At 38.3% G+C, this 23,062-nt stretch overlaps 2 protein-coding genes across 2 annotated transcripts in view; both read left to right on the top strand.

The window, feature by feature from the left end:
• The window catches only part of LOC109241211 (lipid transfer-like protein VAS), an 11,094-nt gene extending 9,963 nt beyond the window's left edge, over positions 1 to 1,131 (top strand). Inside the window, exon 2 of the mRNA XM_019407932.1 lies at positions 1,091 to 1,131. Within this exon, the coding sequence (XP_019263477.1) occupies positions 1,091 to 1,122 (32 nt within the window). The 3' untranslated portion in view covers positions 1,123 to 1,131. The remainder of the gene's footprint in view (positions 1 to 1,090) is intronic.
• Positions 7,461 to 9,074, top strand: LOC109236680 (double-strand break repair protein MRE11A-like). The gene is made up of 3 exons (XM_019402878.1): positions 7,461 to 8,157; positions 8,254 to 8,484; positions 9,055 to 9,074. Exons 1-3 carry the CDS (start codon positions 7,461 to 7,463, stop codon positions 9,072 to 9,074), a joined length of 948 nt encoding a protein of 315 aa, XP_019258423.1.

Here is a 23,062-nt window from a genome sequence, read left to right on the forward strand (position 1 = left end):
AATTTGTGATTAGATTCGAGCGAATTGGAGGTAGAACCGCGGGGTAAAGCGATAGTTGAGGATTAAGTGGATTTCAAGGCTTTGAGGTAAGTGTTTGGTTTAAGCCTAGCTTGAGGGAAATAGGAGTTGAGCCTTGTTTGCTAATTGCTAAATGATCGAGTACGATGTATAGGCATGGTGACGAGTATCTACACATTGGTGTCTAGCATGACCGTGAGTCCTCATAATGTGATTACCATGACTTGGTTGAAATTTCCGTATTTATTGGAGGATTTCTATATGTTGTGAATAAAATGTGAACGATGATATGATCATTTGATTCCTAGGAGCATTGGCTCGAATTGTGATACGAATATTGAAAGTATATAAAATGGCTTGATTCTTTGGAGCGTTGGCTCAAAATGGTAAAGTGGATTATAACGTAAGAAATGAAAAGAAAGAGAAAGCGTTGTTGGTATTTCCGTTGTTGGGACGTTTTGTTGAACTTGTTGGTTTCTTTTCCCTTGCCGGGATTCCTTCCAATGTTTTGTTTATTTTTATGCCCCTTAATTGTGACTATTGTTTGGGGAGCTAGACTGTCGAATGATATGGATCGGGTTGCACGCCGCAACAATGATATTTGAGGATCGGGTTGCGCGCCGCAACAATGCTAAATGCGATATGAGGATCGGGTTATGCGCCGCAATAGTGATAAATGATAAATGATATGGGTCGGGTTGCACGCCGCAACAGTGGTAATTGTGGATCGGGTTGCACGCCGCAACAATGGTAATTGTGGACCGGGTTGCATGCCGCAACAGTTATTGTTGGAAATGTGTTTATATTGAGTATTGGTTCCTTGTCCATCGTAAATTAGGCTGCTTAAGATTGTTACTCTGGATTACTGATAATATTGCTATCTCCCCACAGCATGTTTCCCCTCCCATATTGTTAATGGTTTGGCACTTCGATTTCGTTGTATATTTATAATTGCACAGGTTTATGTGGTGTCCAGTCTAGCCTCGTCACTACTTCGCCGGGGTTAGGCTAGACACTTACTAGCACATGGGGTCGGTTGTGCTGATGCTACACTCTGTGCATTTTTGCATAGGTCCAGGTTTTGAGGAGCAGCAGCAGCTTTAGCACGGGAGCAGGCTTACATTATCACGAGACTGAGGTAGCCTTGCAGACGTCCGCAGGCCCGGCGTCTCTCCCTGATTTTCTCTTTTATATTGTTGCCTCCTTATTTTCGAGACAAACAGTTTATATGTTTCTTTCAGACCTTTGTATTTAGTAAACTCTTAGTAGTTCGTGAGTACTGTAACACCAGTCTTGGGTAGAGGCTATTGTTGACTGTTCCGCGTTTTGATTCAGACTTCCTCTATTGTTATTAAATTTCATGTTCTTTATTGATGTTATAAATTGTTAAAAGGTTTGTTTAGTAATGAAAGAGTAATTGAGTAGGCTTGCCTAGCTACCACGAGTAGGTGCCATCACGACCCCGAGGGCGGGAAATCCGGATCGTGACAATTAGTAAATGAAAATATGTTTATGTATGTATAACATGTGCTAATAATAAGTAACAAGTCGTCTAGTTTTCGATAATTTTCTTGATTTTTTTCTTCTTCAAATTATGGTTTGGCAATTAAACTTGATTATCTTATAATTGATTTCGAGTATTATTCTTGGTTTTAGGAGCATCTGATTCAGATTCAAATTCAGCTGACTACTCAATGCAGACTTCAAGCATGAAAGTGTTGCTGGTTGTTGCTTCTCTGGTTTTTACTCAACTTTTGTGAAGCTACACAAAATAGAGACTTAAGTTTTGGTTTTCGCGACGAGCTCTGTTGATAGTCATCCTTATATTTTACTTCTTGTTTATATTCAATCAATATACATTTTCTTTACTTTGTGTTTTTTTCCCTCCACGTGTAGTGAATTCCTCACGTAAGCTATATGCGTATAATCTTACTTCCATTCTTTTATTTTACAAAGCTTAACTTTTTTGCGAACAAATACTCATTCAATTAGATAGGGGCTCTGTCAAATAGTGTAGATCTTTAAGTTCGACTACTATATGAGGATCTAAATTAAAACAAAGTATTTAGGGAAAGGATGACTGAGGTTTGAAGGGGGTAAAGATCATAATTTATGTAATCCACATTTCAATATGCATATATTAATTGCTCAAAATTGTAAAGTGTAGAGAAAGATATAACATAATGTAGAGAGGGCAGTCTAATAATTTTATATTAGTTGGTTAGTTTGTTACTAACAACCATTCGTAATATTAGTTAGTTAGTTAATAGCTTCTATTTAGTTGTTAATAGTTAATTAGTAAGCTACCTATATATATAGATATACACCACTATGTAATTCATTCAGATAATAAAAATCACTTCTCTCTTAGTTTCTATCGACCTTCCTATCTGTTTCTTCTTCTTTCGTCTTCTTCTTCATTCATCTAAATTGAGTTCAACCCAGATATTAGTTCAAGGTATCCAAATTTGAGATAAGGGTAAATTTGACACCTTTGACGTAACTAGGGTTTTACCGCTTCTTTTCATGAAACTAAATATTTTTTCGGCTCTACACTCTTTCGGAAAAATACTCTCTCTCAAAAATTATGAGGGCTATAGATCTCTTTGATGTTAAGAAGAATCTTAACAGAATATCAGGTGTGCTACAAGAATTGGAGACACGATTTGACACTTTACAAGAAAAAAGACTTGAGATTAGAAAATCAGGCTAGCCATCCATTGAAAATTCCAGTCGATATCCTAACACTATCGTTTGCTATAAATGCCCCATTGATTGTCTTGGTTGTAGGCAGGAAACCAAGGTGTCATGTTTTTTACTTTATTTTATTTTCTGTGTTAGTTGAAATTGTTGGATTCATTATCTGTGGCTGGTATACTTATGTTCTAATTAATAAGGTGAAAAAGGGGTAGAAGACCTAACTGTGCCAATAAAGTGTCTCCAGCAAGATATCAACGTGTTGATGACGGAAATATCTTTGCAACTGCTGGTTAAGACTCAACAGACTCAAGAAAAAAAATTTATGCGCAAAGATGAACAACTGAAGCTTGTATTGGAACGCGGAGGGAGAAGAGGACACAGACTGTGGATGAAGATACAGTTAAGAAATCTGATTATAAGAAAATTGGAATAGTTTTGATACTAACTTTTATTCAATCATCTCGGGAGTGACCTGGCCAGCTAATCATGTATCTCTTCTATCTTCTATCTTTGTGATCATCAGTTTAGTGCTGCCTCTACCATTATTATTGCTAAGGCGAAAATAATAGTATTTTAGGTATTGATTCCCTCTATCTCAAAAGGTTCAAACATCTGGCATGCTATTTGTGGACCATGCTTTTAATATGTTTTCTTTATTGGACAATATCTAGACTTTTTTTCGGATGACATGCTTGGCTAACTACTTCTGATCCAAATCCACAGCCATTCTTATGGTGAATATGCGTTCGATCATTCTTGGGCAAATGCCTATTATAGTTTGGTTGGAGCTATTATTCAAAGCTACAATGCTCGGTGACTTTCACTCCAATTATTGGCCCTAGGCAAAGGCGTCTCAATAAAACTCGTGGCCTAAAGCCAAACTTTAATTAAGGGCCTTGATTTTTTTTGTCTATAGTATAGTTATCTTGTAAAATATAGTATGTAATATTACATTAATTCCTTTTTTTCTTTCTTTTTTTCTATAGTGTAGTTATCTTATAAAATATAATATTAATATTCACATTGGTAAGAAAATTTAAGTTAATAAGATGTTAGCCACGTATTTACAATTAGTTACGTTGGATCTTATTGTAAAATAATGTTATTTATCACCATGAAGATTTGAGTATCTTAATTTAAACTTCTAAGTATTTCTATTGTTAAAAAATAGATAGTCTTTCTTTATAAGGATTTAGTATTTTTATTTTTCTTTTTCTATAAACTTCAATATTGTCTAAACGAAAATAAAATAGTAAATCCACAACTAAAAATATTTTTGGGGCCTCAATATTTAAGGGACCTAAAATAAAAGCTTTACTAGCCTCCTCTCGAGCCACCCCTGGCCCGAAGATCTTGGTCCGTAACACATCACATAAAGATCAAGTCTTTGACATCCTGGTCTCTGTAATGAAGTATTTGATAGTCAAGGTATACTTTTCTCATGTCCAATACACTTAATAATACTTTTTTAAACTCGTCGAGTTGCAAACTATATCTGGCTCTTTCTATTTTTATTAGTTCTTGACTTCTTGCTCATTGGGTATGGATTGTTAAAAAATAGTAATAAATTTGTTTCCATTTGTCCACATTTGTTTAGATTTGTTTGCATTAATTTAATGTTTTCATACATATAGTTAGAAAAGAGTGAGGTGTGGACATGTGTGAATTTGTGTGAACTAGTGTAGTGTCACGACCCAAACCCCGATCGTGATGGCGCCCAACACATTGCTAGGCAAGCCCGACCATTTATGCAACCTTAGCCAAATAATCTAAATACATAAATAAATGTTCACTATTATAATACCAATTTAATGCGGAAATTCTGATATAATCTCTAACATTCGAAAACCCCAAAATAAAATACCAATTAGCTCACAGAATCTGGTGTCACGAACATGAGCCTCTAGAAGCAGATCATTCACCTATTACAAGTCTGACTAGGAAAATAATACGAATAAAAATAATAAAAGATAGAAGGGAGAGATCAAGGCTGCGAACGCCATGCAGCTACCTCGACACTCCCAGATAATTGCTGCTCAGCTAACAAGCCCTCACTCACCCTTTGGTGTACCTGGATCTGCACACAAGGTGAAGGGAGTATTGTGAGTACTTCCAACTCAGAAAGTAATAAATATAAATAAGGTCTGAGGATAAGAAATCCTAAATAAACACAAAGTAAAGCTAAAAATACCATTAAGCAGCAATGCAGTTAGAATAAACATCAGAACGGATGAAGAAATAAATGACAATTAAATATGCAATGCAACACATAAACCGGTACCTCCAGTACCCCGCTACGGCCGTGCACCCCGCTCCATTTATTTAACGTCGACGACGCTCACTGGGGGTGTGCAGACTCCGGGAGGGGCCCCTTACGGCCCAAGCGCAATAATAAGCCATCTCATGGCATCAAACAGGCCCTTGGCCTCATATCAATATCATTATAATACTGCTGCGGCGTGCAGCCCGATCCCATACTCAGTCCAAAAATCACACAATAGTATAAAAATATTCAACCCAACTTCATTTTAAAATATTAACTTAATTTCTAATTTAAGAAAATGGCTGAGATTTCAAACACAGTATTAAATGCCAGGAATGGGTTTAATATTTATAGATATGGTAAGAAACCATTAAAATAATCCCCGAAGGATTCGAGTAGTTGGCACGAAGCCCAATTATGACAATTAATCCATTTTTATAAGGATATTACAAATCTACAATCAAATAGGTATCAATTTTATTAAGCGGGACGGACCAAGTCGCAATCCCTGACGGTACTCTACCCCACGCCCGTTATCCGGCGTGCAAGTCACCTCACATAGCACTACGTGATGCAAATTCGGGGTTTCAAACCCTCAACACAGCATTTACATTTATTACTAACCTCAAGCCGGCCAAGGTCCTAGCTTGCTATGCCCTTGCCTTTCGAATTCACCTCTTCGCGCGTCGAATCTGACCAAAACCACAACGAATACGTCACAATATGCTAAGGGAACATAACCCAATCGAAAAGACTCGAAAAACATCGATAATTACGAAGTTGGCAAAACCCGAGGCCCGGGCCCACGTCTCGAAAAATTACAAAATTCACATCACCAGATTCCTCGTCTCTCCACGAGTCTATACATATCAAATTTACCAAAATCGGAGTCCAAGTGACCCTTCAAATTCTCATTTTTGTCCTCTTAGGTTTTAAGCCCTAAACCACCATTTTTGACCTTAATTCCTTGAGTTTTCAGTGTAATTTCATGTATTTGCATGATAAAATTGTGTTCTAAGTCCAAGAATTCTTACCTGATCGAAGTCCTTGAATTTCCTCTTCAAAATCGCTCAAGAACACCCCAAGTCCGAAGTGAAAATATGAACTCTTTTGAAATTTCGCGAAGGAATTAAAACTCCTTTATGATCAGTTGTTTCCGCTTCTGCGGTGCCTTTGTCGCTTCTGCGACTACCACATCTGCGGTCATTTTCCGCTTCTGTAGGATTTCATTTAAAATACCAAGGCCACTTCTGCGACATAATGTCCGCTTCTGCGGAACTAACTCTCCAGCACAAAATCGCTTCTGCATTCGCCTGTCCGCTTCTGCGGACTAGCTTAAGCGGAAAAGGTTCCGCTTCTGCGAAACTACCCTACCAGTCCATAAGCCGCTTTTGCGACCCTCCTCACGCTTCTGCGGAACCGCTTCTGCGGTCCATTTTCCGCAGAAGCGAAAATATCAGGTATCAGCTGCAACCTGAAATTCCTCAACTCAAATTTCAACCCGTTAGCCATCCGAAATCACCCCGAGGCCCCCGGGACCTCAACCAAAGGTACCAACACATCTTAAAACATTATTCAAACTTGCTCCAATCATCAAAACACCTCAAACAACGCTAAAACCATCATTTTTCATCGAATTCAAGCCTAAGTTCTTCCAAAACTTCCGAAACACGCATTCGATCAAAAACCCAACCAAAACACCTCCGAATGACCTGAAATTTTGCACACACATCCCAAATCACCTAACGAAGCTGCTGCAACTCTCGTAATTCCATTTCGACCTCGAATCAAAATCTCACCTATCGATCGGAATTCGCTAAAATTCTAACTTTGCCAATTCAAGCCTAATTCTACTACGGACCTCCAAAATCACTTTTGATCACACTCCTAAGTCACAAATCATCCCCCGAAGCTAACCAAATCATCGGAATTCAAATTCGAGCCCTCTAACACAAAAGTCAACATCCAGTTGACTTTTCCAACTTAAGCCTTCTTAAAAGAGACTAAGTGCCTCATTTCTTATCGAAACCATTCCAAACCAACTCTAACACATCAAATACTGATAATGAAACATGAAGAAGCATAACATGGGGGAAACAGGGCGGTAACTCACGTGACGACGGGTCGGGTCGTCACATGTAGGCATATATGGACTAGTGTGTACATGTGTGGACTTAATTAATATGTACACATGAAGTTTAGGCTAGATACATGTAGAAGTTCTACTATAAATACCATGTATGCTAGCCATTTGGTGTAAGTGAAGTTGAATAGAAATCATCCTTTCCTCCACCTCTCTAATAGTGAGTTTTTGAGTGTTTGTTTAGTTGTCTTGCTCACCCAAAAATTTCTAACATTTGGTATCAGAGCCGATGTGTTGAGAGACAACCAAAATTGGAGAAAAGATGACAAACACTAATGAACACCATTCCAAGTTCCTATTCTCACAAAAGAGAACTATAGGAATTGGTGTATTCGAATGAAGGCCTTGCTTGGTGCTTATCATGTTTGGGAGCTGGTAGAGTCTGGAGTTGATGAAGCGGAAGATGCCGCAGCCATAAATAAGAAAGATCAAAAGGCACTCACTCTCATCCATCAAGGTTTGGATGACAAGACGTTCGAGAAGGTTGCAAATGCGACAACCTCCAAGCAAGCATGGGACATTCTTCAAACTTCCTTTAAAGGTTTGGACAAAGTGAAAAAGGTTCGTCTCCAAACCTTAAGAAGAGAGTTTGAATCATTGCATATGAAAGAAAATGAATCTGTTTCAGATTATATTTCAAGAGTTTTGGCTATTGTCAATCAAATGAAAAGATATGGTGAAAAGTTGAAGGATGATCGGGTCGTTGCAAAAATACTACGATCCCTTGATTCAAAATTTGATTATATTGTTGTTGCTATTGAAGAGTCCAAAGACTTGGACACCATGACCATAGATGAACTTTCGAGTTCTTTACAAGCCCATGAAGAAAAATTGAAGAAACCGAAAGAAGAATCGGTTGAAAAGGCGTTGCAAGAAACACTTTCCTTCAAGGAGAAAGATAAAAGGCGTGGTTCGCAGCAAAGAGTTCGTAGAAATGGAAGAGGTCGTGGTAGAGGAGGAAGAGGTGGTAGTCAACCACCAAATAGAGACAATAAAAGCCAAGACTATAGTCAAAGAAGAGGTCGTGGAAGAGGCAAAGGATGGAGACAAAATCAAGGAAGGTATGACAAATCGAATGTTGAATGTTATACTTGTCATAAATTTGGACATTTTTCCTGGGAATGTTAAGGTAATTCGGAGGAGAAAAACAACTTTGTGGAGAGAAAAAATGAAGATGAAGATGTCACTCTACTTCTTGCATGTAAAGGAGAAGAAAGTGTGAAAAAGAACAAATGGTACCTTGACTCCGGTGCAAGTAGTCATATTTGTGGAAAGAAAAATTTATTTGTGGAGCTTAAGGAGCTGAATGGTGGCCCAATCACTTTTGGAGACTCTTTACGAGTTCAAATTAAAGGAAAAGGTACGATTTTAATTCGTTTAAAAGATGGAAGTCATCAATTAATCTCCAATGTTTTGTATGTGCCGGAGATAAAAAGTAATATTTTAAGTTTGGGACAACTTTTGGAGAAAAATTATGACATTCATTTGAAAGACAAAAAAGTTATATATGAGAGATGAAAAGGGAAGATTGTTAGCCAAAGTACCTATGGCTAATAATAAAATGTTCATCTTATATCTTCAAAAAGATGTTCCGAGGTGCTTGCTTTCATGTGCCAAAGATTCATCTTGGTTGTGGCATATGAGATTTGGTCACTTGAATTTTGATAGCATAAGGTTGATGAAGAAGGAAAGAATGGTGAATGGATTGCCAACAATTGATCATCCTAACCAACTTTGTGAAGGATGTCTCTTTGGAAAGCAATCAAGGAAAAGCTTTCCTAAAGAGTCTTTAATAAGAGCAAGATGCCCTCTCGAGTTAATTTACATGGATGTGTGCGGACCTATCAAGCCATCTTCACTTGGTAAAAGTAATTATTTTTTACTTTTCATTGATAATTTTTCTCGAAAAACTTGGGTTTATTTTTTGAAGGCAAAATCGGAGGTGTTTGAAACCTTCAAAAAGATTGGGAGCATGGTGGAGAAGCAAAGTGGCTATCAAATTAAGTCACCTAGGTCTGATAATAGTGGAGAATTCACTTCAAATGAATTCAAGATTTTATATGAGAAAAATGAAATTCGTCATTACTTGATAGTTCTGAGATCAACCACAGCAAAATGGCATCGTGGTGAGAAAGAATCGAACTATTCTCAACATGGCGAGGAGTATGTTCAAGAGCAGAAATATGCTAAAAGAGTTCTGGGCTGAAGCTGTTGCTTGTGCGGTGTACTTATCAAATCGGTGTCACACCAAAAGTGTTCGTGGAAAAACACCACAAGAGGCATGGAGCGGTTTCAAGACAAAAGTTGCTCATTTGCGAGTTTTTTGGAGCATCGCATATGTGCATGTGTCAGATGAGAAGAGGTCTAAGCTTGAGGACAAAAGTGAGAGGTATGTCTTCATTGGCTATGATCAAAGTTCTAAAGGTTATAAATTGTATAACCCCAAAAATGGCAAGTTCACCATAAGTAGAGATGTTGAGTTTGTTGAAGATAATGCTTAGGAGTGGAAATCTAAAGAGCAAGAATACTCTTTTAGTCCATTCTTTGAAGATGATGAAGAAAAAGATGGGGAGCAAGCTATCACACCACCTTCAACATCTCCGCCACAAGATCAAGAAGTTGGGGAATCAAGCTCAAGTTCAAGTGAAACACCTCACAAGAGTAGAAGTCTCTGTGACTTGTATGAAAACACGGAAGTGACAAGAAATGACTTGTATGATTTTACTCATTTTTGTTTGCTAGTGGACAGTGAGCCTCTAAGCTTTGAAGATGCTTGCCAAAATTCCAAATGGAGGGATGCAATGGATGAAGAAATCAAAGCTATAAAAAAGAATGATACATGGGAGTTGGACAAACTTCCAAAAGGCAAAAGCACTATTGGAGTGAAATGGGTGTACAAGAGAAAGAAAAATTCCAAGGGAGAAATAGAAAGGTACAAAGAAAGATTGGTAGCTAAAGGCTACAAGCAAAAGTCCGGTATTCTATGATGAAGTATATGCGCCGGTTGCTCGTTTGAAAACAATTCGCTTTGTCATTGCTTTGGCAGCACAAAATCAATGGAAAATCCATCAAATGGATGTGAAGTCGGCTTTCTTGAATGGCGTATTGGAGGAAGAGGTCTATATTGATCAACCTTCGGTACATAAGGTTGAAGGACAAGAATATAAAGTCTTGAAATTAAAGAAGGCTTTATATGGGTTGAAGCAAGCCTCGCGAGCTTGGAATAGTAGAATTGACAAATATTTCCAAGCAAATGATTTTTCTAAGTGTTACATGAACATGCCCTCTATGTAAATATTGCTAAAAATGGCGACATCTTACTTGTTTGCTTGTATGTAGATGACTTGATATTTACAGAAAATAATCCAAAGATGTTTGAAGAATTCAAGAAAGCAATGGCTAGAGAATTTGAGATGACGGACATTGGCCTAATGTCCTACTATATTGGAATTCAAGTAGCACAGAGGAAGGATGTCATTTTTATTTCTCAAGGAGAGTACACAAAGGAAATTCTCAAGAAACTTGAGATGGAGAATTGAAATCCCGTAAGCACCCACGTTGAATGTGGAGTTAAAATATCCAAGCATGGAGATGGAGATAGAGTCAATCCCACATTTTTCAAGAGTCTTATTAGAAGCTTAAGGTATTTGTCATGTACAAGGCCGTATATTTTTTTTTGGAGTTGGACTCCTGAGTCGCTTTGTGAAAACTCCTACTACCTCGCACTTAAAGGTAGCCAAAAGAATACTTCGGTACATCAAATGTACACTTGATTATGGAATTCTTTATTCAGCTTCTAAAGAATTCAAGTTCGTGGGATATTGTGATAGTGACTAGGCTGGTGATATTGATGATCGGAAAAGTACTACTGGTTTGTTTTCTTTCTTGGAAATTCCGCATTTACATGGAATTCTAAGAAGCAACCAATTGTGACTTTGTCAACTTGTGAAGCGGAGTATGTAGAAGCTTGTTCGTGTGTTTGCCATGCAATTTGGCTAAGGAGCTTGTTGGAAGAACTTCACCAACCACAGAAGGATGCTACACGGATTTTTGTTGACAACAAATCGGCTATAGATTTAGTCAAGAACCCGGTATTTCATGAAAGAAGCAAGCATATCGATACGAGAAATTATTTTATTAGAGATTGCATTTCTAATAAAGTTGTGGAGCTTGGGCATGTGAAGTCTGGAGATCAAATTGCGGATATTTTCACCAAGCCTTTGAAGATTGACGCCTTTCAAAAGTTAAGGATGGCGCTTGGAGTGATGAAACAAGTTTAAGGGGGATGTTAAAAATAGTAATAAACTTGTTTCCATTTGTCCACATTTGTTTAGATTTGTTTACATTAATTTAATATTTTCATACATATAGTTAGAAAAGAGTAAGGTGTGGACATGTGTGAATTTGTGTGAACTAGTTTAGGTATGTATGGACTATTGTGTACGTGTGTGGACTTAATTAATATGTACACACGAAGTTTAGGCTATATACATGTAGGAGTTCTACTATAAATACCCATGTATGCTAGCCATTTGGTGTAAGTGAAGTTTAATAGAAATCATCCTTTTCTCCACCTCTCTAATAGTGAATTTTTGAGTGTTTATTTAGTTGTCTTGCTCTCACAAAAATTTCTAACATAGATATCCTACATAATAAAACCATTTTTCTTTAAGGTATTAAAACCAATATTTTTTATTATTTCTATTTGACAGAAGGTGAAATTTCTTCCAGAATCATAGTTTGGAATGCACTATTTAATTTCATATACCTAAAAGTACTCCGTTTTCCGGTATTTTGATAACATTTACCTTGATAGTTTTACATTTCATCTCTGCATATTACTTTTCAATAGGTAAAAGACATATTTTATGAGCAGAAGCACCAAAACGACAAGGTCACTAGGTTGTCTTGAACTTAGAAAAATGAAATTGCATAGTTTTATAAGACTTCTTTTCCCCGACAGAAATCCAGGAAGCTTGTAAGGCACTTCTCAGTGTCAATGCAATTTCCTGCCCTTTAAGCCAATAGGTGCTAGATATTCCGACCAGTTTGTAACCTCGTGTTATGCTTATTTATTATTGTATTGGGAAAAATTGAGTTTATATATTAAAGAGGTATGAAGATGACGTGTCGAGACACATAGACTGGTCAAAGAATTACAGCTGGCAAGGAGGCACGAGTTGCAATAGATACAAGCAGAAAGCAAAGGAAGAGGCACGAGCGGTCATTCAAAATGAGTCAACGCCCGTACCTGTTCAAGTCACTTAAGCTCAAGAATCAAAGGGAATGAATCTGACAACGCATGAGAGTCCAAATACAATATTTAATGAGTATTAAATACCAAAAACGTTAGAGAATCTGTAGTAAATACAATGATTATGTAACGTAGCATTCAATGTCTTTAATTGCTCATAATAACAAAAGCAAAACGCATATCTCCAAAATAACTATAAAAGGGAGAGAACTGATCAAATGTAGGGACACGAAATACTATCAGAATATACTTTGGTTTACTTGTTTCACTTGATTATATTCTTGCTATCCGAATTGCTTTCTTTTATTCATTCTTGCAATTATCAGTAACCCGTGTTCTTCTAAATTATCGCTTTAGTCAAAATTCTATTTTTTGGTTAAACAAATTGGTTCCGTTACTGGGAATCTGATAATCCATTCTATTTTAGCTTAACTTTCCTTGTTGCGTCAACCATGTCGAACAACAATGACAACATTCAAGGAAACCATGAAAACCAAACAAACCAACAACTTCAGGGAGATCCACAGAACAATAACGTACTGATTCCTTCTCCACGAGGATCTCCACGGCGGTCTCGTGAAGGCACTCCTAATGGATCTCATACAGATAGACAGGCTCAACTCGAAAATGTTGAAGCTATGGATGAGGCTTTGCAAAAACTTATTGCCTCACAGGTCAATAAAGCTCTTCAGGCTTTTGTTAGCCAATTACCTGCTGCACCACCCACACCCACTCCAAATAACAACACTCTGGAGAACCCTCGTTCCGGGCTTGTTAATTTAGGTAGTGGTGGAACCCCTAACGAATCACAGGAGGGAGAACCAGGTAACTTAGTTAATTCTGATTTATAGAATTTAGTACTAACATTGCAGAAACAGCTCAAGGAGCAAAGTGACTGCATAGAGCAAATACCCGGGGTGCCACCCGTGATCAAAGGGGTAGATATGAATAAATATTTATAACAACCCTAGAAGCCAAGTGCTGCTTCTCTTCCAATTCCAAAGAAATTCAAAATGCCCGATATACCAAAATACAATGGAACAACAGACCCACGAGACCACGTGACTACATTCACAACATGTGTAAAAGGCAACGATTTGACTAAGCAGGAGATTGAATCAGTATTAGTCAAAAAAATTGGTGAAACACTCACCAAGGGTGCACTAACATGGTATTCTCTTTTACCCGAATATTCTATAAATTCTTTTGCTGAGTTTGCAGATTCTTTCATCAAAGCACACTCGGGAGCTCAAAAACTCGTAAAAAGAATGGAAGATATTTTCAAGATCAAACAAGGGGACTCAGAATTGCTTAGGGAATTCGTGGATAGATTCCAACGTGAAAGAATGACATTATCGCGTGTACCTGATAATTGGGAAGCTATAGCTTTCACAAGCAATTTGAATGAAAAGAGCTCAGAAGCTACGATGCGACTCAAGGGAAGCCTTCGTAAATTCCCAGGTATAACGTGGAATGACGTTTACAACAGGTATAGCACAAAGCTGAGGATTGAAGAAGATATTATTTCACGATATCAAAAAGAAGAAAAGGTATGTTCGAGACGGACAGAAAACGAAAAAAGGTCCGGTAAAAACAGGTATGAGCCATACATGGGACCTGCGGGAAGAGACTCACGGTCAAAACAGGACAATCAAAGGTATGATCACAGATCGAGGAATAGAGAGTCAGGCTCGTCATCAAGATTTGGGAATGATCGAAGCACACGTGAGTCACAAGATGATGATAGAAGTCTAAAGGCAAGATTTGGCGGTTATAATTTCAACGTGAGCACTTCTGAACTCGTGGTTGTTTTAAGAAGCATGGGAGATAAGGTACGATGGCCAAAGGAGATGAGATCGAATCCAAACAGGCGAAACCCTGATCATTGGTGCGAATTTCATAACGATCACAGGCATAAAACGGTATATTGCAGGTTTTTACAGGGTGAAGTTGATCATTTGTTAAAACAGGGGTATCTCACCGAGTTATTCAGTGAGAAAGGTAAACAAGTATACATGAACAACAGGCAAGAACCCCCCAAACCACCTTCTCCCAAAAGAACCGTTAATGTTATCAGCGGAGGAGAAGAAATCAACGGTATGATGTATACAGCAGCCAATAAGGTTTCCAAAGTAACAATTACCCACGGGAAGCGGCTGCGACATGTTTTAGAGGAAGAAAATATTATGTTCGATGACGCGGATGCCGAGGGTCTATTAACTCCACATAACGACGCACTGGTAATATCTTTACTTATACATGACACTAACGTGAAACGAGTTTTAATTGATCCAGGTAGTTCCGTGAACATTATTTTGTTACGAGTACTACGCGAGATGCAAGTAGAAGATAGATTGGTACCAAAAGCGAATACTTTGTCAGGATTTGACAATTCAGTGTTGTGACGAAAGGGGAAGTGATGTTTACTACATTCGTAGAAGGCGTTGTCAAAGACACAAAATTTCAAGTAGTGGAGATTGAAATGGCTTACAACATAATTCTCGGGAGGCCATGGATCCACGATATGGATGATGTTCCATCAACCTTGCATCAAGTCATTAAATTTCCATCGCCATGGGGGATATGTCAAATCCGGGGAGACCAACAGACATCCAGGAGCATCAATTCCGTGGCAGATTTAAGTGCGAGGGGTGAGAAAAATAGCGATTACAGAATCCAGTTGAGGACATCATAACGTCAACCTCAACTGAACAAGGGCAAACAGATGTGGATTCAAGGCCCGATTCCATTCAAGAACCAGAAGAAAATGAAAACATCAAAACCATGATAGAAGAGCTGGAGGCTGTAGTTTTGTTTATACACTGGCCAGAAAGAAAAGTGTATATAGGAGCCAATCTCAGCCCGGATATGAAACGTAAGTTGACTGAATTTTTAAAAGCTAATGCAAATTGTTTTGCTTGGTCCCATTCTGATATGACAGGTATACCACCGGAGGTAATGACTCACAAGTTAAATGAGGACCCGTCTCATCCACCTATCAAACAAAAGAAAAGAAAGCAGGGAACTTTCAAAAATCAGGTGATTCAGGATGAGGTGCAAAAATTGTTAAAATATGGGTCTATTCGCGAGGTAAAGTATCCTGATTGGCTAGCCAACACTGTTGTGGTACCTAAAAGGAACGGTAAATGGCAAGTTTGTGTAGACTATACAGATCTTAACAAAGCTTGTCCTAAAGACTCTTTTCAATTACCTCATATAGATCAACTAATTGATGCTACTGCAGGGCATGAGTTGTTAAGTTTTTTAGATGCATACTCAGGTTACAATCAAATCAAGATGGATCCCGCAGATGAAGAAAAAACTTCATTTATAATAGAAGGGGGACTTACTGTTATAAAGTAATGCCTTTCGGACTCAAAAATGCAGGTGCAACATATCAAAGACCGGTAACCAAAATGTTCCAAGAGCATTTGGGAAAAACTATGGAGGTCTATATAGATGATATGCCCGTTAAAACTCATCATTCATGAGATCATATATCGCATCTGTCTAAAACGTTTAAAATTTTGCGGAAATTTAATATGAAGTTAAATCCCAAAAAATGTGCATTTGGTGTTGCATCAGGTAAGTTATTAGGTTTTCTTGTTTCTAACCGTGGTATTGAAGTGAATCCTGTACAGATTAAGGCCATTGAAGAAATCCCTGATATAATTTCGAGTAAGAAAGAAGTTCAGAGATTGACAGGGAGGATTGCAGCATTGGGAAGATTTATTTCTAAATCATCAGAAAAGTGCTTTAAATTCTTTTCCGCTCTTAAAAAGCAAGATCATTTTGAATGGAATGAAGAATGCCAACAAGCACTCAGAAGTTTGAAAATGTACTTATCAAATCCACCATTGCTTGCAAAACCAAAGGCCGGGGAAAGATTGCTTATTTACCTTGCTGTTTCAGAAGTAGCGGTAAGTGTTGGTCTAGCTAAAGAAGACCAAGGTAAACAATCGCCGATTTATTATGTTAGTAAATCTTTGTTAGATGCGGAGACACGGTATCCTCAATTATAAAAGCTTGCACTTGCATTGATCATGGCATCTTGGAAAGTAAGACCTTACTTTCAGTGTCATCCTATTGCTGTAGTAACTGCTTATCCCTTACGTAATATACTACATAAGCATGAGCTGTCAGGTAGGTTGGCTAAGTGGGCTATAGAATTAAGTGAGTATGAAATCACGTACCAACCTAGAACTGCTATAAAATCTCAAGTGTTAGCTAATTTCGTGGCTGATTTTAGCCAGGGGATGCAATTAGAAGCAGAAAAAGAATTACAAGTGTTCAATGGAGCTAACCCAGGAACTTGGACTTTATTCACTAATGGTTCATCTAATGTGAATGGTGCAGGTTTAGGGATTGTTTTGGTACCACCTACGGGTGAAACCATTCGACAAGCTATCAAATGTCATTCTATAACTAACAATGAGGCAGAGTATGAGGCTGTGATTGCAGGTTTAGAATTGGCACGAGAACTTGGCATAAATCAGATTATAATCAAAAGCGATTCACAACTCGTGGTTAATCAAATGTTGGGGACTTATACAGCCAGGGAGGCAAGGGTGCAATAGTATTTAGAAAAGGTACGGGAATTGATAAAGCAATTTCAAACTTGGAAAGTCACGCAAATACCAAGGGATGAAAATGTTGAAGCGGACGCCTTAGCTAATCTCGCATCTGCGGCTGACGTGGCAAGTGATACAAACTCCTCAGTTATTCATTTATTTCATTCAGTTCTCGACCCCGACAAGAATGAGGTAAATTTTAATAATTTAACTTGGAATTAGAGGAACGAGATTGTTGCTTTTTTGCAGTATGGAACCGTCCCTGATGATAAGAAAAAAGCTCATGCGCTTCGAAAAAAGGCTGCTCGGTACTGCTTAAACCAGGGCAACCTATATCGTAAAATGTTCGGTGGCCTCTTAGCCAGATGCCTCGGACCTTCTCAAACGGAGTACGTAATGAGGGAAATACACGAGGGGCATTGTGGGAATCACGCCGGAGGAAGATCATTGGTAAGAACCCTAATTAGGGCAGGGTATTATTGGCCTAAAATGGAAGAAGAAGCAGAAAGTCTCGTGGCTAAATGCAATAGATGTCAGAGGTACGGTAACAATATGCACAAACCTGCGGAATTACTACATCCAGCCATCGCACCGTGGCCATTTATGAAATGGGGAATGAATATTGTGGATCCATTACCACAAGCAAAAGGACAGGTGAAATTTTTGCTCGTACTTACTGATTATTTTACTAAATGGGTAGAGGCAGGAGCATTCAAGCAAGTGCGAGAAAAGGAAGTTAAAGATTTCATTTGGCGGAATATGATATGCCGATTCGGTGTACCAAAAGAGATCGTGTGTGATAATGGTCCTCAGTTTATAGGGACTCAAGTCACGGAATTTTTTTAAAGTTGGCAGATTAAAAGGATTACGTTTACACCTTATCATCCGGTGGGTAATGGGCAAGTAGAATCAACAAATAAATTTATTATCAATAATTTAAAGAAGCGTTTAGAAGAGTCAAAAGGAAATTGGCCAGAAGTGCTACCTGGTGTTTTATGGGCATATCGCACAACAACAAAAACAAGTACGGGAGAAACACCATTTTCATTGGTTTATGGAGCAGAAGCTTTAATTCCAGTTGAGATAGGAGAGCCGAGTACGAGGTTCACATATGCAATAGAAGAGTCTAATGACGAAGAAATGCGTGTAAATCTCGATTTACTTGAAGGAAGAAGGGAAGCTGCATTGGTAAGAATGGCAGCACAAAAGCAAGTCATAGAATGGTACTACAACCGGAAAGCACGCCTCAGATTCTTCAAAATTGGAGACTTTGTGCTCAAAAAGGTTTTTCAATCTACAAAGACAGCTAATACGGGGAAATTAAGTCCAACATGGGAAGGACCCTATAGGATCTGTGGTATTGCAGGCAAAGGAGCATATGAGTTAGAAACAATGGATGGCAAGGTACTACCTTTGCATTGGAACGATGTTCACCTGAAGAGATACTATTTCTAAGGAATACCCACGGTCTGGTACCCATATTTTAAAGTTTATTTTTGAATTGTTAAAATTTTATTAACGATTTTAGATGAAAGGCAAAAAGCTAGCTCGTACTAAATGATGAGTCACGACCTGCAAGGCACGTGGAATTAACTAAAATTCCCGGTCTAGGGTTACAATTATTCTGATAGAAATTCAAACGGGTTAAGTAGTCTTCATCTATAATCGCACCTCCGAGTTCTGTATGTTTTTCCTTTTCCAGGGAAAGGACCAAATGAGAGGAATAATCAAGTGCTCGAGGCTTCATACTTCAACACTCAAACACTTGGGGGACTACATAACATACACAGGCATGTGTATAAAGGCAAAGAAGATTGAGAAAAATCAAAGATTATGCCTGAAAAGTTCACTCAAAGAATAAGACAAGTGCAGAAAGTGCAGAAGTCACGAGCTAAGGCCGAGAAAAAAAAACCTTATTATAGTTAGGGTAAAAGCTATGTACTGAAACGGGTTATAAAGAAAAACCTCGTGTTTATTATTTTTTCTTTTTCAAATCTGTTACAAGAAAAACAGTTACGAGAAAGTCATAGATGTAATCCAAATACATGTAAAGTGTTATTCAAAACTAGACAAAGTTAGAATAAAAACTTGTCAGAAGTTGTTTCAAAGAAGCATGTGTATTCCTATTTCTTTCATCGTATGTTAACACCATTATGAAGTTGAGACGTCTTCTTCATTAAGTGTCGAATATAAAAGGGCCCTCTTTTATAAAATTCATGTTTAATTTAGTTATTCATGAAGTTAACATAAGCATTTTCTAAAGAATAAAAAAGTAGATTATTCTATAAGTCCTTAGAAATAAAGGCGAGAATAAATTAAATAGATGTTCAAGATAATAATGAGAAAACTTCTAAAATATTAAAAAGCTTAAGATTAAGTAAAAACTTAGTCATAAAGCTGCAAATTGTTTATACAATTGCCCCATGAAAGGTCTGGGGACTTGTGTTTCCAAAATAAACCCTCAAACAAAACCAAGGGTTTTAAACATAACCTTCCAAAAAGGTACCTGCAAAAAAAAGAGAATTCAAATAGTTTAAATTTATCACTAGGAAGATGAGGGAACTGTAGAAGGTGCATCAACGGCAACGGGCTCAACTTGGGCAGGTGCATCAACAGTTGCGGGTTGAACTTGACTCGCAGCAACAGGCTCGACTGGGCTTGGAAGAGTTGGGATACCCGTATCAACTTCAACATTCATGGAAGCTTCGTCCACAGCAGAAGGAAAATCTTGAGTTTGCTGAGCTTTCTCAATGGTTTCATTGATCTTAGCCAACTCAGACTCTAAGTTGAAATTTTCTTGGCCAGCTTCAATTAGGGTATCACGGTGTGAGTTCAGAAACGCCCAACTTACCTCCATAGCAGACTTATCCTCAAGGATCTCGTAATCCCTTTCCCACTCAGCAATCTCATTCTTCAACTTCTCATTTTCAGCTAAGGCAGATGTGTAGGAGGCTTGAAGAGAGGCATAGGAGTTTTCTAAAGCACGGACCTTGTCAGAAGAAACTCGGAGGTCTTCTTGTGCTTGTGTCAAATTCTGCACGAGCTCCCCGGCGTAAGCTTCTTTTTTACTTAAGAGAGCTTTTAACTCTATGTTCTCTTCGCTAGCCTTGGATATCTGCTTTGAGAAGGAAGTTTCAAGACGAACTCTGTCTTTATCTGCTTGACTCGAAGAAGCCTTTGCAATCCCCAATTCCGAAGTCAAGGCCCGCACCTGTTGCTCCAAGGTACTCTTGTTCTCTTCCAAATATTCCATATCAATTTGCAAGCCTTCGTACTGCTCCTTCCAATTGAATGCCTCTAGCTGAGAGTCACGTGCGATCTGCTCTGAGGTGGTAACTCTTTTCATCATCTCTGTGCCGATAAGATTGGCCTAAAAAAAAGAAGAAGGGAAATAAGAACCCTGAAGATAGTAAAACCATAAAGTAAGGAAAAAAAAAGAGAGAAGATGAATACCTTCAACGTGGCATGCACAATATCATTCATCAATGTCAATGAACTGTGGCTTTGAAGCTTAGCTTTTTCGATTGGGCCAATTAAAGGCTCTAGCCATGCATCCGATTGACCAGATTTCCTCAAAAGACTACTCTCAGTAGGAACTTCAATAACTACCCTGCTCATAGCAGTGCTCCTACTGGAAGAGCCAACTTCAGTATGATGAATGATTGGAGGAGGAATTGTCAAAGGAGGGGTAGTAGAAGAAGTGAAGACAGTTTGAGAAGGAACAGGAACGGCTGAGGTTGGTAAGGAAGGAATCACAGACACGGGTGTCGAAAAAGAAGATAAGGGTGTGGTATCTAAAATGGGCCCTAAACTTCCACTACCGAAACCGCTAATAAAAAGTTGTTCAATGGACTCACGAGTATCTAGGGGAGCATCATCATCATCAGATACGGGGATTACCACCGGGGCTTCAGCAGGCTCGGTAATAGAAATAGAATGGCGGGGGGATGCTTCAGCTTCATCATCAGAAATGATGCATCTTCGAGCTCGAGGCTTTCTCACCAAAGAGCCCCCGTCTTCCTCCTCTTCAGAATCTTCTTCTTCAACAACTTTTCTCTTTGATGAAGAACCCAAGACTATTTCTTGGGCCCTCTCTAAAGAGATACGGGAAGCCGCAACCGCCTCGGCAATAACTCCTCGAATAGCAAATCCTGATAAAAAGAGGGGTTGAAATTAGTGTAAAAGAAAAACACTATATAAAAAAATGAAATAATACAAAAACTCTTACCATGAGTTTTTACTTTCCAGCCAAATCGGTTAGAAAGTGTCTTCCAAGACCTACCATCCATTGGTGCGGTCTTCAGTAACTTGTCTACCCAACCACGGAAATTGGGAACACTCTCTAACACTCCCATGGTTGCTAAAAAAACAAAATTAGAAAAGTTGACAAACTTGAAGAAAATAGGCACGAGAAAGCTAAAAAGACTTACGTGCAAAATTCCACTTCTCAGGGAAGGGAACATTATCATCACCCACTAAACCAACGGTGGGGGCAGCAACAAACCTGGCATACCAGCCACGGTCTTTATCATCCTCAAGGCTCACCAAAACTCTCTTGCTCCTGGCTACTAGTGTGAAAACACCATTGCGAAAAAGCCTAGGTGAATAGAGGTGAATCAAGTGAGGGAAAGTAAAGGGAACACCAGCTGTATTGGTCAAATGCCTCAAACAGGCAACAGCCCTCCATACAATTGGGCCAATTTGACCCAAACAGACATCAAAGAAACGACAAAACTCAAGAATAACCGGATCAATAGCTGGTTTAAACCCTAAAGTGAAAGGGTATGTATAAACAAAAGAAAACCCGATTAAGTAAGAGGTAATTCTTTGATTTGGGTTAGGGATGATAATAGGTAAGTCACTACTCCAATGGCAGTCTCTACAAACTACAGGAATCAAAACTTCTGTAATTTGAGTGGGAAAGATATCAACACGATCTAAACCATAGACTTGGTTCATAAGAGATTCTCTGTCATGATAAAAAGATAGTTCCGTAGGGACTATGTCCTCTACTATAGGTTCACGAAGCGGTTCAGAAGGTTCTTTACCTCTTGAAGAAGATCTTTGTGAAAGTGAACCTCTAGTTCTAGAAGAAGGGCCAGAACTAGATGAAGGGGCAGAAGAACCACCACGAACAGACCCTAAAGTACGAAGTCTACCTCCCCTTCTGCTCCTAACGGGGGCATTAGGGAAGGAATCAGCTATGGGAACTCTCCTAGGGTTAGGGTTTGATGAATACATAGTGAAGAAGGATGATACGAAGAAGAAGCAAACAAAGAGTTGGAAAATTGAATATACGATAAACTTTATGTGGTAAAGACAAAGAAGGAAGTTATATTTATATTGACAAGCAACCATCAAAGGGAAAAGTGCAATGATGGAAGGACCATAATAATGATAATTGACGCTTCGTAAATAGGGAAGCCAAAAAGAAAGACTAAAAAAGTGCTGCAAAACTGCAGAACTAATAGGAAGGTGACACGTGTGAAACGCATTAAATGGAAGTGGCAATTGAAGCGTCGATTCTGTCATAGCATTAATGGTGACAAAAATTCTCGTTTTAATGAAATCCACTTCCCAAATATTCAACTGATGAATAAATGGCAAGTGGGAGGACTATCTGTATTGGGAAAAATTGAGTTTATATATTAAAGAGGTATGAAGATGACAGGTCGAGACACATAGACTGGTCAAAGAATTACAGCTGGCAAGGAGGCACGAGTTGCAATAGATACGAGCAGAAAGAAAAGGAAGAGGCACGAGTGGTCATTCAAAATGAGTCAACGCCCGTACCTGTTCAAGTCATTTAAGCTCAAGAATCAAAGGGAATGAATCTGACAACACATGAGAGTCCAGATACAGTATTTAATGAGCATTAAATACCAAAAATGTTAGAAAATCTGTATTAAATATAATGATTATGTAACGTAGCATTCAATGTCTTTAATTGCTCATAATAACAAAAGCAAAACGCATATCTCCAAAATAACTATAAAAGGGAGAGAACTAATCAAATGTAGGGACATGAAACACTATCAGAATATACTTTGGTTTACTTGTTTCTCTTGATTATATTCTTGCTATCTGAATTGATTTCTTTTATTCATTCTTGC

This window comes from Nicotiana attenuata, chromosome 1, assembly GCF_001879085.1.
Source record: "Nicotiana attenuata strain UT chromosome 1, NIATTr2, whole genome shotgun sequence".
Classification (NCBI taxonomy): Eukaryota; Viridiplantae; Streptophyta; class Magnoliopsida; order Solanales; family Solanaceae; genus Nicotiana; species Nicotiana attenuata.